The following is a 16,601-nucleotide window of genomic DNA, read 5'->3' as shown; positions in this document are numbered from 1 at the left end:
TAGTATAATAATTTCAATAATATCTCTCTATATTATAAACTAGGCAGCTACAACCCCTGCTCGCTCCGCTCGCCAACCCCCATATGATCTCCATATGACCCCATGATTCTTACCCTGACCCTCATTATATCCCTCGTGACCCTTATTTGGACCCTTAATCTGACCCATACAACCATTAATATGACCCTCGTGACCCTTAAACTGATCCTCATGACCCTTAATCTCACTTTTGTGACCCTTATTTTGACCCTTGTGACCTTTAATAGAGTCTTAATTTTAAGCACCAAATTTTTATCACCAGAAGTCGATTTGGATTGTTACAATATAGAGAGACATTGAGACCCTTATTTTGACCCTTATTTGTATCCTTAATTTGACCCTCATTATAACCCTCGTGACCCTTATTTGGACCCTTAATCTGATCCTTGTGACCTTTAATCTTGTGATCCTTTATCTGACCCATATAACCTTTAATCTGAGCCTCGTGACTTTTATTCTGAGCCTCGTGACCCTTATTCTGATCCTCATGACCCTTAATCTCACTTTTGTAACTCTTATTTTGACCCTGATGTAACCCTTGCTTTGACCCCTGTAACCCTTGCTTTGACCTTTGTGACCTTTAATTTTGGAGTCTTAATTTTGAGCACCAAATTTTTATCACCAGAAGTCGATTTGGATTTTTACAATATAGAGACATATTGAGACCCTTATTTTGACCCTTTTGACCCTTATTTGTATCCTTAATTTGACCCTCATTATAACCCTCGTGACCCTTATTTGGACCCTTAATCTGATCCTTGTGACCTCTAATCTTGTGATCCTTTATCTGACCCATATAACCCTTAATCTGAGCCTCATAACCCTTATTCTGACCCTCGTAACCCTTATTCTGATCGTCATGACCCTTAACCTCACTTTTGTGACCCTTATTTTGACCCTGATGATCCTCGTGACCCTTATTTTGACCCTTGTGACCTTTAATTTTACAGTCTTAATTTCGAGTACCACATTTTAATCACCAGAAGTCGGTTTGGATTTTTATAATATACAGAGATATTCAAATCGACTTCTGGTGATGAAAATTTGGCACTCGAAATTAAGACTCCAAAACTAAGGGTCACGAATGAAGGGTCAAAATAAAAATGGCAGAATTTTCAGCGAAAATGAAATCTTACTTTTAAAAAAGTTAATTTGAACGACGTACTTGGATATCCTTAAAGACCTAAAAGTTGCCCAGTCAGGTCAAAAACCTACCAAGTCACTGCGTTAACCTCAGACCAAATTGTTCTCGAGTTATTATTTCCGTGTCCGCAATTGTCCTAAAAATTCATGATCATTAGAAGTAACAAGCCCCGTAATAGCCTCCCCCAGCACTACCATCAATCATCAATAATTTCCAATACTATTTTTCGCAATGAACGACCACAACTTTGTACCTTCTCAATATTCGTAATCCTTCGATCTCATAAATATGAACTCGATCTCAATGTACATAATCTTCTCTCCCCTTGGCCCCTTCACCGATAATCGAAACGGTAGTGATTGTAATGTGCAGTACCAGTGAAATGGTTGTGAGTTTAACATCTACCTAGTTAAAGGCCACACACTCATACGCAGTTCCAACGCCACGTATAAGGGAGGACTGGTCGCCCACGCTGTAGTGCACCTGGGGTAATGTAACTTCCCATCACAGAGGTTGAAGAGAACTCGAAGATCTCGTAATGATGATTCTCCGTTCTCTCCCTCTCTTTTTTTTACTATTCCAAGTAATTCTGCGACAAATCTTGTCTTTTAATCAGGAAAACGTTAGGAATGCCAAGGTTTCTCGGTATCGGTGAGGATGAACAAAGATAAAATGTGAATTGTTACCCTTCAGGCTTACGAAGACAGTTTTGAGATTAATAGAAGGCTCACGACGTAGGAGATCTACTGTTAATCCTCCTGAGACGTCTATTGAATGAGACGTTAAGGGGAGGTTCACCTCGGGAAAAAACAGTTTTTGTTTTTGCTTCCGAAGAAAAGCATTGTATTCGTTAAATCCGAAATTTAAAATTTTTTGTGTCAGAATAACTAATTTTAGCATCGGAATTTCGAGTAGGGTATTTTTAGCCGGCGTTGAGGGAATGTTGGCTGCCAACGTTGGGGCAAGGTTGGCTACCAATGTTGGAGCAATGTTGGCGGCCGGCCGTGAGGCAATATTGGATACCAATATTGGGGCAATGTTGGCTGCGAGCTTTGGGGCAATGTTGGCTGCGAAAGTTGGAGCAATGTTGGATATCAACGTTGAGGCAACGTTAGCTGCCGGCTTTGAGGCAATGTTGGGTGCAAATGTGGGGTCAATGTTGGCTGCCAACGTTGGGTCAATGTTGGATACCAACGTTGGGGCCGTGTAAGCTGCCAACGTAGGAGCAATGTTGGCTGACAACGTTGGAGAATATTGACTACCAACGTCGGCGCAATATTGACTGGCAACGTCGGGGCAATGTTGGCTGCCAACGATGGAGCAATGTTGGATACCAACGTTGGGGCAATGTTGGCTGCCAACGTTGGAGCAATGTTAAATACCAACATTGGGGAATGTTGGCTACCAACGTCGGAGCAATGTTAGATGGCAACCTTGGCTACCGGCGTCCAGACAATGTTGGCTGCCAACTGGATTGAATGAATCATTGAATTTTAAAATACATTGTCGTAGAAATTCCATTCAGAAGCAAATCGCTAATTTATTACAAAAAATATATTGACTATGTTGTGACGAAAGCAATTTCCCACTTGTTCGAGGAAAAAATTGGACCAATTTTGACCTGCAGAATCAGATGGCTGAGGAAAAATCATTTTTCAATTTTTCTTCGATAACGGGAAAAGGTTATTCCCCGGGGTGAAAACTTCTCCGCAACTGATGGCGTTCAATGGTTTTCCGACGGACTTCCGAAAATTAGGTAATAATTTTGAATACACAGTCGTCAGTTATGCTGTTATGCAACGATTAATACCAAAACATGTTGATTTATCCAAATAGTGATAGATATATATAATACATACAACATAAAAAGGATTGAACGTTGAACTGAGATTAGCATAATCGTATACAATTGGTTTTATCATGAGAAAAAACAGTTAACAGGTCGTGGATGAGATGACTGCTCCATAATGATAAGAGTGTATCGATAAATATGAGGAGACAGAAGGAGATAATTCTCAGTTTGTCTCCGAGTGTCGAGTTAACTACCTAGGGGAACATGAAGTGTCTGGGGGTGATTGTGCTATTCGCTTTAGTAGCTAGACTTTCTGGTAATGAGGATGTGAATCCAATAGTGAAGACTCCATTGGGGAAACTCAAGGGGTACTACAAAACGTCCTTCAATGGCCGGCAATTCCGGGCTTTTGAGGGGATTCCCTACGCGAAACCGCCGGTTGGAAAACTGCGGTTTGAGGTGAGTGACGATTTCGTTTAGTTTTAGCTTCAAAGTTTCTTTAATTTTTACAGCCTGACAACAACCCATGTATATATGACCCAGGGGCTTATCTGATTTTTCAACGAAATTGTCCGGACGAAACTATGTGAAAAAAGAGTTGACACATGAATTTTTGGGTTGGGATTGATGAAAAGACTCCGAGGATTCGAACTGCGAAGCCCATTCTTTGATTAACTCTACTCTAGTCACCATAGGCGATCTTCCGACTTGGTTACCTCCGCGGGGGTTCGCCGCCGTCTTATTTAGGCGCCAGCGTTGCCGAATTCATTCTGCACCGCCCGAGCGCATTTAGCGAGATTCCGGCAACGTCGCGTAACGGGCGGTCATTTAAGCGGTAACGGTACTCCTACCATGTCCTGAATTTTGGAATCGTCTTCGTATCAGTAATTATTAATTTTTGGAAACCAAATAGCTTCAATCACTCCATTAGAAAATCGAGTACACTTCACGATTACTTCAAGTACTTGTTCGGTAATTTTGCTTCAATTTTTTCCCCCTTCATGGAACAAAATAGTTCATCTATTGGAAATAATTTGTGTTCTCTATGAATTCAGGAATTATGTTGTTTTAAAAACCACTATAACTTTTTGGACACTTTAATTGGTAGTCATCGATTCAACCATTTTCAAATCCAAAAATTTGTCAACTAAATTGCGTGAGAAAAATTGGAGAAAAATCATGAATATTCAACGTCATTTAAGTTATATTTTGCCCAGAATTATGATTTATTGAAAACATTCGTTCTTTATAAATAAATGATTGAAATTGTTTGGACTTTCGGAAGCCTTAGTTTTTTAAGAATGAAATCAATTTCTAGTAAATTTCTGAATATGCATAAATTGGTTACGATTTCGAATAAATGATTTTTATGGTCGAAAATTGTTTATAAACTGGTAAACTGTTTATAAATTATTTATAGAAAGACCTCGTAATTTTCAAAAATCACACTTTTTAAATTATTTCATTAATCTTCCTCCAAAAGTAAACTTTCCAATTTATTTCTCAGATTTTTAAAATGTTTGCTAAAGGCTCAATATCGAGATTCAAATGAAAGCTCTGATATTCGACTACAGAAGTAGAAAAGTATTTAATTGCAGAAAAAATAGGCGAGAAGATAAAATTCATCAGAAATTTCCGAAAAAAACGAATTTCCCTAAAGAACGAAAAAATGCATCAGTATAATTCGTATCCTTCACTTCTTCAATTGAATAAAATAAAATATAAAATAAAATATACTGAAAAATGAATTAACTCCTACTTACGAGGCCTCAAACTGTTCCAACGATCGGGCGATAAATGGCAATAGCGTGCATCACACTACCACTAATTAAATACTAATTTAACTGAATGTTGTTAAATACTACTTTAAACGAATGTTGAATTTTTTTATTTTCTCCAACGCCGTCATTTTTTACTCCATCAGGATTATTTTCAGCGTAAAATATGAGAAATGTTATCAATATTATCAGCGTAAAATATGGGAAGTATTATCAATATTACCAGAGTATACACTGAGAGAAAAATCCGAAGTTCGATTTACAATAAGAAAATAGTTGAGCATTTGGTGAACGATACGATTTTTTTTGTATGCGGCACATAACATTATCGTAACTTCACAAGCGTAATTTTTGCAAATCAAAATGCAGTTAAACTAACCAAAATTCAAAAGTAACCACGACAAATCTATCGTGAGGAGAACTATAAAATAGTTGCAATGACTACATTCCATTGTAGTAATTACTTCTCTGGTCATAATTACCGTAACCCATGAAAAATTGTTGAGGACTTTTTGACTATAATTCGATGGTGATGGAATATAGTCAGAAGAATTATATTTTTCTCTCAGTGTACACCTCGATACCGACAAACTGAGTCCTCTCCATATGGACATCCGCATGAAAAAGGCCCACTTTATCGATTCTAATTTCCAAGATATCCGCGCTTTTGTTCCCCAACTCGAATTTAAACCAATGTTTAATTATTCCTTTGATCTTCTCCAGTTACGTAATTCTTTACATAATCAGGATCATTGTGAGTCTGAAATGTGTGGAACGTTATCAATATTATGGAAGTATACATGACTTCATATCGATAAAGTCGACCCTCTTCGGCCTCATATTTACTAATTAGGCTACCTATCTTATCTAAATGACATTACAGAATACATTTTTGGTTATATAATGGTCCTTATAAATGTGAGACGTTAATTTTAAATAGAAGATAATAAATTTTCTGAAACTCTCCAGCTGTAATTTGATTTAATTATTAGCTGTAAGATGGAATGCAGAGGGTGGACCACCCATTGCCATAGCTACTATCGTCGATATCCCGGGTCGACAAATTTGGTCGGTTTTGGTATGATCCGTCCAGGGGTGGTCGGTTAAAGACCTCAAAGTTGCTTTGGTCAGTCAAATGAGAATACGTGAATAGAGAAAATACCGATCAGAATGTAGTTACTGTTCGCCAAATTCTTCCAAGTTCTTCATACACTTAGAACTATTTTCAGTCGGTGGACTTTGAAATTTTTCAACTGGTGGAACTTTTGAAAAATTTTGAATACTTGAACTTGCAAAAATTTTTGTTAATAAGAATTTTCTAAGATGGGCAGCTTGAAAAATTCGGCAATTGTTAGAAGTCAAAACTACACTTTGCACCAGACCAGAATCTCTGAAAAGTTTAGTTCTCTTCCTTAAGTATAGACTGACTAGATCTCCCCTTTTTAGCTTTTACGGATGAATAATTTGTTTTTTTATAAATGAAACTTTTACTTTTTTTGACTTCAAGTTAAAAACTGATTAAATGAACCATTCAACAGGACCAAATACTGACCAACATAAGAATAAAAACTTCAAACCCAGTCGTTTTTTGGCTTAAAAGTTGCGTCAAACCATTTTTTTCTAATCCCGTCTAGAACCGACCAAATGAATAATTCAACTAGAGCAAATACCGACCAACATAGGTAAAAAGACCAGTGATGTGGCGAGACGAGATGAGACAAGAAACTGCATCTTCTCGTCTCGTCTCCTTGTGAGGAAAGCATTCTCTCGTCTGGTCTCGTATCGAAAAACGAGAGCAATTTGTTTTTTCGTCTCGTCGAGAATTGAGAGATTCTCTCGTCTAGTCTCATCAAGAATTGAGATTCTTTCTTCCTGTTTCATCTCGTCTCGCCTTATCTCGTCTCTATAATCCAATTTGCACGGAAAAAAAATACACTGAGGGGCAGAGAGGGGGAGGCTCTCTCGACTCTCGTCTTGCCTCCCATTTCTCTCGTTTTCGACCGGCTTTTCTCGTCTCGTCTCGCTTCTGTCATTGTCTCGAATGACTCTTCTCGTCTCTTCTTTTCATGTCTCTCGTCTCGTTTGTCTCGTCTCGTCTCGTTCCTCCCGCGTCTCGCGGCATCACTAAAAAAGACTTCAGACCAAGACGGTTTTTAGCCTAATAGTTATGCCACTTTTAGACTAAAAATCGTATGCGCTTGGGTCAAAAATTCACCTCAAAACCAATGCAAAAATCGATCAACTGAGTTTGCCTAAGACTAAATTCTTCAGATCGCGAAGGGACAGAAGGTTTATCGATATTTTTGATCCATTAAAAAATAGGAATACAAATTTTTCAACGCGGGTATGACCAGGGTCATATAACTTATATTACAGTTCAGCACCAATCGAGTCTAGCCCCTAACCACCAGGATAAATTGTCACAAGATAATAAATCGAGCCACCTGTTCCCTTAACGAATTTTTCTTCTCAAGCTTTTATTTTCATTTTTTTCCGCAGCCTCCACAACAGTTTGGTAATTGGCAGGGCACCTTATTAGCCATGCGTCGTGAAGCCCCATGTCTCCAATACTCTCATGTACCTATGAATCCACCGGAGAGAGTGGAAGGTGCAGAGGATTGCCTGTATCTTAATGTGTACACTCCAACTAGAGAAGATTCAACGGAACTCCTTCCGGTGATTTTTTACATTCACGGAGGGGCGTTTCAATTTGGTGAAGGCAGCGGCAATCGTCCAGATTACCTCATGGACCGGGATTTAGTGATGGTTACTACTAACTACCGTTTAGGACCACTTGGTATGAGACTTACGTTATCTTAATGACCACCCATTCATTTCTCGAGAATTTATCGGTTCATGAGAGTTGCTGGACTCTCATCACAGGTAAATTATCATCAGTGGAGGAAATACTTTCTATTAATCTTCTGTAGTGTGAGGAAATATTTTCTATTAATACAGAAGTTCTGTTGATGAAAATCTAATGGGCGGAAAAATAATCAATTATGGTGGGATGAGAATGAATTCGTTCAAATATTTAGTGGTCATTGGGATAAACCGGATATTTTTTATTAAAGCAAACGCTATTTTTAATTTTTTAGAAAGTGACGTCTCTGTCTTACGCCGAGAAAATGTTAAATTAAAAATTATTATGACCATCCGGTGAAAACTTGAAGATGTTCTTTATTTTAACTGAATTTTCGCGACAATTTTTTTTTTAATCTGACATGGTAATTTTTTAAGAGCGATACAGTATAAAATGCACGGACGTAAAAGTAATATTCGAGAACGTTAAAAACGCTTTTTTTTCGGTGAAAAAAATAGTCAATTGAGTTTAACTTTTTTTTCCAGATATTCACCTCGATGTTTTCTATTTCAATCGATCAAAATATGTAAACACGTTCATACAAGGCTTTGGAGATCTTTCCATTTTTCAGTTTCTTCTCTCAATATTCTTATACGCACTCTAACTTTTGAAAGAATCGAGATATTAACTTGAAATTTAGTATGAAGTTTCTTCTTATTCTTGCGAAGGCTCGTCTTGAAAATAAACTGAATCGGCGGGTTAGTTTAAGACATATTCAACTTTGTATATAAATCCATTTTTGTACTGCTCCTCACGATTCTTCGCCTAAGTATTGCATACTTCCCAAACTCGGAAACTAGAAAATGACTATAAACAAAATCCCTGTGTGTGTGTGTATGTGTTACTAGGTATGTACAGTCGGGTACTAAAGTTCATGAACAAAACACATAGGATGCAAGTGCAGGCTGTTCACGAACTTAAGTCCGCGACTGTACATGGTCAAAATTTTGGTTAACGATTTCTTGTGAACGAATTGTCCGATTTGACTTTTTTTTTTCAATCGATAGGTTTTCATTCAACTTAGAGCGGATTAGATTTTGGCTGATATCTGTTCAGTGGTTTTTGAGTTTTCCCGGAAAGAAAATTTCAAAATGACAAAAAAGCAACGAACACAGACAAGGGTTTCTCATGAACAAATAAACAGAGTATTGAGAGTTGAAAAGGATTCTTTTAGTCAAAATGGGAGGAATAATAATATCGGGAAGTTGTTGGTGCGACCCGTCCGACGGGTCAGACCCACATGAATACATCCGTTACCAACCCACCCGCAATGGGAGCGAGCGCAGCGAGCGACCAACAGCCCAGTCCACTAGTTGAGACAGTATTTAACATGGAAAATTGATGGAACTGATAATTCGCCTAATTACCATCCCTAATCTTCCTAGGTTTCCTCAGTACCGGGGATGGAGTCGTACCCGGGAATATGGGTCTGAAGGATCAAAATATGGCACTGCGATGGGTATTTGAAAATATCAAATACTTCGGTGGTAATCCGAAGAAGATTACATTGGCTGGTTTAAGCGCCGGTGGCGCAAGTGTTCATTATCACTACCTCAGTCCCCTGAGTCGGGGGCTCTTCCACGGTATGTGATATTAAGCAGTGAGAATGATGCTGTATTTTCAATTAGAGTCTTCTACTCACCTTTGTTCGTAAATGATTTGTACCTTTTTTCTTCGATTCCCAGCCGGAATGTCGTTCAGCGGAACGGCCCTCGATTGTTGGACACAGACGGAGCGTTCAGTGGAGAAAGGGAAGAAGCTTGCAGACATTCTGGGATGTCCGACGAGGGATAATGAAGAGATGGTCGATTGTTTGAAGAGTAGACCGGCGAAGAGTATTGTTCAATTAGTTGGCAATTTTATGGTATGTTCTTCACGTTTCCATGATAATTTCTAGCTAATCAGAACGCAGTATTCGATGCTATGAAGTATATCCCAATCAAAATTTCAGGGATCATTTTCTGCAACTCTGCTTTTAACCAATCAGAGGGCAGTGTTTGGGGCTACATCACACATTTCACACTGAGAATTTTTCCCATCCAAACGTTAGCCAATAAAATTGCACTATTCGACTGTTGCTTTACATGATCAACACGGTATCTCTCTATATTATAAAAATCCAAATCGATTTCTGGTGATAAAAATTTGTTACTCGAAATTAGGACTCCAAAATTAGGGTACAGGGTCAAAATGAGGGTCACGGGGGTCAAAATAAGGGTCCTGAGGATCAGAATAAGGGTCATGAGGGTCGAAATAAGGATCATAACGGGCTGTATAAGGGTCACGAGCATCAGAATCAGAGTCATGAGAGCCAGAATAAAGGTCACGATGGCGGAATAATGGTCACAAGGGTCAAAATAAGGGTTACGAGGGTTAGATTAAGGGTCATGAGGGTCAGAATAGGGGTCAAAAGGGTCGGTAAGGGTCCGAATAATAGTAAGAAGGGTCAGAATAAGGATCATGGGGGTCGAAATAAGGATCATAACGGGCTGTATAAGAGTCACGAGTATCAGAATCAGGGTCATGAGGGCCAGAATAAGGGTCACAAGGTCGGAATAAGGGTCACAAGGGTCAAAATAAGGGTTACGAGGGTTACATTAGGGGTCATGAGGGTCAGAATAGGGGTCAAAAGGTTCAATATAAGGATCGCAAGGGTCAAAATAAGTATCACGAGGGTTAGTTTAAGGGTCATGAGGGTCAGAATATAGGTCACGAGGGTCAGATTAAGGGTCACAAGGGTAGAGTAAGGGTCCGAATAAGAGTAAGAAGGGTCAGAATAAGGATCATGGGGGTCATATAGGGGTTGGCGAGTAGCAATTTTCCATGTTGATATATATATGAAAAACAAAAGATTTCTTGGTCGGGTGAGAGCCCCTCGTTGGAACTGACATATAGGTTTTGTTTCATAGTGTAATTCTCTTGGCCGGAATTTGGATGGAAAAATTCCCTTCCAAATACCACTCGAGCTTCAAAATTAATTAGGTATTTTCCTAAAGGTTCCCTACATACAGACGAACTCGTCAAAATTTTTAGGGAAAGTCACTGGTGCTTCGTACTCGTGATTTTTTAAGGTGAAAAACTTGATTCCTTCGTTTGTTTGCAACCATGCTCTTGTGGTATTACATACGAAAACCCTTTCCTAGAAAACAGACACGTCATGACGGCGATTCGTATTGAAATAGCGGAAGTTCTCGCACGAATACAAATCGCAAAAACATCGCAGTATCTAGAATACATTGCACAGATCTGTAATGTCTGTCACATTTATGACTAAAATCTTTCATCAGTCTATTCTCACGTCACATAAAGCTATATGGTGGATTCCTCAAAACTTTTCCTCACATATTATTGATGAGTCACCGAAGATATGTGAGGTCTTTAGGTCATCGTGACGGGCGATGACACCTTTTCTAATGATCAATTCTGATTTTTCTCGATTGCCTTGCGTAATCTATTTAGTTGCTGACAGTACAGTTTACAGTCGTTTGACCGACTGACAGCACCTCATTGGGAATAATTCCTTTTCCGTACTATTTCTCACGATCCCTCGTCTGGGAACTGGCAGTCGACACTCCTCAAAGTTCGATCTTGAAATGTCTACGGGAATGTATATTTATCATTTAGCTTGGCGTTAATTTTCGTTTTGACAGCGTTTGTGAAGCACCTCTTCATTAACGGTGTTGTTAAAAGTAATTCGATTCTATTAACCCTAGCTTGGTTACCATACGCGACCTGGAGACTTGGTCACCTCCGCGGGAATTCCTGGCGGGTTATTTAGGTCTCAGCGTTGCCGAATTCACTCTACATTACCCGGGAGTAGTCCGGGTTTACGAAATTTCCCGTAATGTCGCATAACGGGCCATTTCATTTAAGGGGTAATAGAATGCGACCAATTTTCCAAATTTTTCAACAAATTTCCTGCCCAAAGTTATCGATATTTTTACAAATCAAAACACGTCAATCTCCAGGAGGCGATGATGAAGGTCAATGTGCTTTGGGTTAAAAAAATACTGATAACTTTCAACAGGTAGATTGTTTGAAAATTTCGAGGAAATGTTGGCCTTCTGTTACCGCTTAAAGATATCAATAAATTTCCTGCCCAAATTTATCGATATTTTTACAAATCAAAGCACATCAATCTCCAGGAGGCGATGATGAAGGTCAATGTACTTTGGGTTCAAAAAATACTGATAACTTTGAGCAGGTAGTTTGTTTGAAAATTTCGAAGAAATGTTGGCCTTCTGTTACCCCTTAAGGATATCCAAGTATTTCGTTCGAGTTAGCAATTCTTTTTTTACTTTTTTGGATTTTTCATTGTTGAATACATTTTTGCGGGAATTTCTGCAATGAATATTGTGAACAATATTTTTTTTTATTCATATTATTCATCTTTCCTACTACCATTACGATTTGATAGGCTCCCCATTCGTCTGTTATGCCTTTCGAAATCATTGAAAACCCCAGTCGTATAGCCGGCCGATTGCAGGAGCCTACTGTCCCCATCCGTCCACTGACTGGATGGGCACCGTAGTTCTCCACACCTGCGCCTGGCGGCAGCAGTTCCACTCGAGTAGGTAGGGCTAAACGGTCACCCATCCAAGTACTATCCAGAATAAACGCTGTTTATTTTAGACGACGTCGGAACCCCATGCTAGCCGTGTGACCACTACTGTGGCTCACAATTGGGAACAATATTTTATTCAATTTCGCGCTTGACTCTCCTTGGTCTAACCTCCGATTATTATTTATTTATTAATGCATAAGGATACAATGTCCCATTGCATGGGGAGAGTAATTATACTAAAAACTTTAATTTGCTATTAAATTATCATAATTTGTAATTATCATCATTTGCGTAACGAATTACTTGGGATATTTACATTGGCTATATAAAATGTATAGTTAGTTACAAGAGCCACCGAGTAAACTAAATGTCAGAATTGTACCTTTTGTTGAAGCATGTGGCGAGGAAATTACAGAAGATTTTTGTGTCTTGAAAATTACCACGAATTAAGAAGTTTTCAAGCTGCGAAAAATCTTGCAATGAGATTGAAAATTTCGGGAAGAAATCAGATCTGATATCATTATAAAGAGGGCATCTAAGAATGAGGTGCAAGAGACCTCTAATGATCCTACCACACACTGCACATATGTTCTATATAACCTAAATTCGGTCACTTGAGCACTACAAACTAAGAATTCGCAATGGTTTTCAAGCGTGGAAACCAAGCTTAAACCAAGCTAGACTAGTCTTGATCCAACCTTGGTTCAAGCTTGAACCAATGATAAATTCCCACCTGGGTTTAGGGATAGGGGAGGGTCGGGCCAAATGGAACGTGTTGGGATCTTTTTCAATTGTCAATATCTTCACTTATAAGTGATGACCGGCGACGGAGGCCGAAGTGGTTAAATCGCTCCGCCGGACGGCGGGACCCGTGAGGCGCGAGTTCGAGTTCGGCTTGAGCCAATTGGAATTTTTAATCTTTCGGAAACCGTCGAACGGAAGTCTAGACACTGAGAATCATCGGAGAAGTATTAGGAAAACATTATCCGATGAAGCTCGGTCGATGAACGTTCGTGTCAACCAAGGTTTTCCATGGTTTCCCTTGGTCAACAGGAGAGTCTGTACATGGGGTACAGCTCTTGGGGTACAATACGATGCGGTTGAAGAGGAAGTCGGCCGATGAAGCTTAAAAAAAGGAGAAAAAAATGTAAAAACTCGAATAGGGAATATATGGCAGGAAAAATAAATAAATAATCATCCGACCACTTATAAGTGATGATATTGACAACTAGAGAAGATCATGAAACGTCCCATTTTGTCCGACTCTCCCCTACCTTAGTTGTCATAATATTGTTCACAGCCATGGTTATTTAATCCTTACACACCATTCGGCCCAGTCGTTGAGAAAAAATCCAGCCACTCGTTCATACACCGATCACCAATTGATATCATCACGAATGGTGAGGCTGCTGATGTCCCGTGGTTGACAACTGTGACTTCAGAGGAAGGACTTTATCCGGCAGCTGAATTTGTCGCTAACCCAGAATACATGGAACAGTTAGATCAGAATTGGGATCTGATTGCACCGTATCTACTCGACTACAACTACACTATTCCCAAATCGGAGCATGCGAATGTCGCAGAGAAGATCAGACAACATTATTTGGATGCTAAACAGATTAACAGAGAGACTGCCAAGCCGCTTATCCATATGATCGGTGATAGACTGTTCGTCGTGGACGGCGAGAAAGCAGCTAGGGAAATGGCCAAAGCCAATCGCAGTCCAGTTTGGTTCTATTTCTACAGTTATCGAGGGGAATTCAGTCTCAGTGATGACTACATCCGTACGAAGGACGGTTTCGGTAATTTTTTGTTTTTTTAATTAGTCTGACATTGTTAGTAATCAATGAGACAACTATGAGCATTGCTTATAGTAATGACCATTCGGAATCGCCAGCAATATCTCTCATCATTGTTGATACTAGTGCTATAATTCTAAGACAAATCGCGCATTTATAGTTAATGCTACTTGGAAATTTTTTGCCATGTTCCCTTAGCAGGCCGAGGACGGCCCAATGCTGGCCCTTGACCAACCTTGTCCCATTCCTCATCTCTTACCAGGGATCTTGGTAGTTAGAGTTTAGAGTAGTTTTAGCCCTCACTCCTATATTAGTAATCCCCAGTCGTTATAGCTTCCAATAGAAGTCACAATTAAGGGTCACAAGGCTGAAAGTAATGGCCATGAGGGTCAGAATAAGGGTCGTAAGAGTTAGAATAAGAGTTATGAGGTTCCGAATCAGGATCATGAGGGTCAGAATAAGGGCCACGCAAGTCAAAATAAGCGTCATGGGGGTCAGAATAAGGATCACGAGGGCCATGAAGGTCGGAATAAGAGTCATAAGAGTCGTAAGGGTCAGAATAAGGGTTACGTGGTTCAGAATAAAGATTACGAGGTGCAGAATCAGGGTTATGAAGGTCAGAATAAGGGCCACGAGGGTCAAATTAAGGGTCACGAGGATTTAAATAAGGGTCATGAGGGTCAAAATAAGGGTCACGTGTATCAAAATAATGGGAATGAGGGTCAGGATAAGGCTCATAAGGGTCAGAATAAGGGTGATAAGAGTCAAAATAAGGGTTACAAGGTTCAGTGTCAGGGTCATGAGGGTGAAACGAAGGGTCATGAGGCTCAGAATAAGGGTCACGAGTGTTTGGTTAAAGGTCATATGATTAAGGGTCAGGAGAGGTATAATGAGGATCAGAATGAGGGTCACAAGGGTCAGAATAAGAATTATGGGAGTCATATGGGGGTTGGTGAGCGGAGCGAGCAGGGGACGTAGCCTCTTAATGGTAATAATAGTAATTTCTACTCGTAAATTTGATACTGAAAACTGTGGATAACTGTCATTCTTATTCTCTGGAAATAGCCTTTCGGTCTATTAATACTGGTATCATCAAGTGATCTATTTACTATTCTTCTAGGTGTCTCGCACGGCGATGACGTTTTCACCGTAATTCGTCGTGATCACGAGCCCTGGGTGACCGGCAAATCCCTCAACGTCCAGAACACGTTGTTAGACATTTGGACATCATTCGCCACGAATGGGTAAGTGAATTCAGAGATATCAATCTCCCGAATGACTAATCACGGATTTCAAAATCTAGATCACCCAGAATCGGCGTCAAATGGCCACAATTGAATCCATACGAAGAGTCCCTCAAGTATCTTCACATCTCTGGCCCCCAGAAACTGCAAATCGAGGAGAATTCAAACCTCGGAGATAAGAAATTCTGGGAATCCATTGATTTTGACGAAAACATACCCACTGACGGATTTGGTAAATCCCGAGATGAATTTTAACGCCAATGCCAATGACAATTTTGCTCCGTTTGTAATCCCAAAGATGTATAATTCGTCAAGCATGTCAAGATTGGAAAAAACGTTGATGCCTTTGAGTAATCCTTTTATATGTAATAGCATGTTATTTTGTTTATGGACAGCAATTTGTCGCGGTAACATTCCGACTTATGTATTTTTTGTGGTCAAATGCACCTCGATTATTCAATTACTGAAAATAAACCGTTAACGAGCCATTAATTGTGAAATGCCATTCAGGAGATTACGGAGATTGTTGAACTCCACTCAACCGGACGAAACAGGTGGTCCACCTTCGGAATTTGATGGATGATGACGAACTTTGAATGGGAAAGCGGAGAAAAAAAATGGAGCTGTAATTTTATCTATTCTATAAATAAAAAATAATCTTTAAATCTTAGGCTGATTGAATAGAGCGCTCGTTATATCAAGGCGGTGCGCGCAGTGGCTTTCTTACGAATCTGGTCAAATTTTTCCCGAGTGATGCGCATAATAATTGTGATAAAATTGTTAAGGTGCATAACAGGAGACACATTTTGGTTTGTTTGGGATTTGAACTGGGGTGAGTATTGGAGTCCACGTGTTCTTACTTTCCGGGAGAGTTCACTCTCCGATTGGAAAAATTTGGTCTTTGGGGAGCTCAGTTACTTTTTCGGCTTTTGGACTGCAGAACAGGACTTTTTTGCGCTGTTTTTTTGGCACCTTATATCATAAATAAGAAAATTTAACCCTAGATTGGTCACCCTATGAGAGAAACCTCGTCGCGCGTCGTTTTTATTTAATTATAATTAACTGGCTGAATGGAAAAAAGCAAAAAAATTTTACTTTGTCAATTGAAGCGTCTTAAAATTTATAGTAATTTTTAGAACAACATATTTCCCAAAATTTCTAAAGACAACAAATTATTTTCGACACATGAATAATTTTTCCCATGTTAAATGAAATTGCCCATGACGCGACGTTGACGGAATCTCGCTAAACGCGTCCGGGCAGTGTGAAGTGCATTCGACAACGCTAAAGCCTAAATAACACGGCGGGGAATCCCCGCGGAGGTGACCAATCGCAGGGTTTCGTTTGATGACCAGACTGGGGTTAACAGAGTGTTAAA

The 16,601-nt window shown here is 39.5% G+C and overlaps 1 protein-coding gene across 2 annotated transcripts; it reads left to right on the top strand.

Moving 5' to 3' along the window:
• Positions 1–3,213: 3,213 nt before the first annotated feature.
• On the top strand, positions 3,214–15,893 carry LOC107036668 (venom carboxylesterase-6). Of its 2 annotated transcripts, XM_015254777.1 has the most exons (8): positions 3,214–3,434; positions 7,253–7,550; positions 9,002–9,199; positions 9,302–9,480; positions 13,481–13,982; positions 15,100–15,223; positions 15,283–15,455; positions 15,734–15,893. In XM_015254777.1, the coding sequence occupies exons 1-8, from the start codon at positions 3,240–3,242 to the stop codon at positions 15,751–15,753; spliced, it is 1,689 nt and encodes a 562-aa protein (XP_015110263.1). In that variant the 5' UTR covers positions 3,214–3,239; the 3' UTR covers positions 15,754–15,893. The 2 variants fall into 2 exon arrangements, with proteins under 2 accessions (XP_015110263.1, XP_015110262.1); XM_015254776.1 differs by having other exon boundaries at positions 15,283–15,893.
• The last annotated feature ends 708 nt before the right edge of the window (positions 15,894–16,601 follow it).

The sequence above is a fragment of the Diachasma alloeum genome, unplaced genomic scaffold, assembly GCF_001412515.2.
Source record: "Diachasma alloeum isolate Michigan unplaced genomic scaffold, Dall2.0 Dall_scaffold_00210, whole genome shotgun sequence".
NCBI lineage: Eukaryota > Metazoa > Arthropoda > Insecta > Hymenoptera > Braconidae > Diachasma > Diachasma alloeum.
The sequence above is the reverse complement of the archived record's forward strand: the minus strand, read 5'-3'. Positions and strand labels throughout refer to the sequence as shown.

Coding starts and splice junctions, on each gene's coding strand:
- LOC107036668 (XM_015254776.1), top strand. CDS start 3,240: ATGAAGTGTCTGGGGGTGATTGTGCTATTCGCTTTAGTAGCTAGACTT. Junction 7,551..9,001: donor CTACCGTTTAGGACCACTTG/GTATGAGACTTA, acceptor TAATCTTCCTAG/GTTTCCTCAGTACCGGGGAT. Junction 9,481..13,480: donor AATTAGTTGGCAATTTTATG/GTATGTTCTTCA, acceptor TATTGTTCACAG/CCATGGTTATTTAATCCTTA.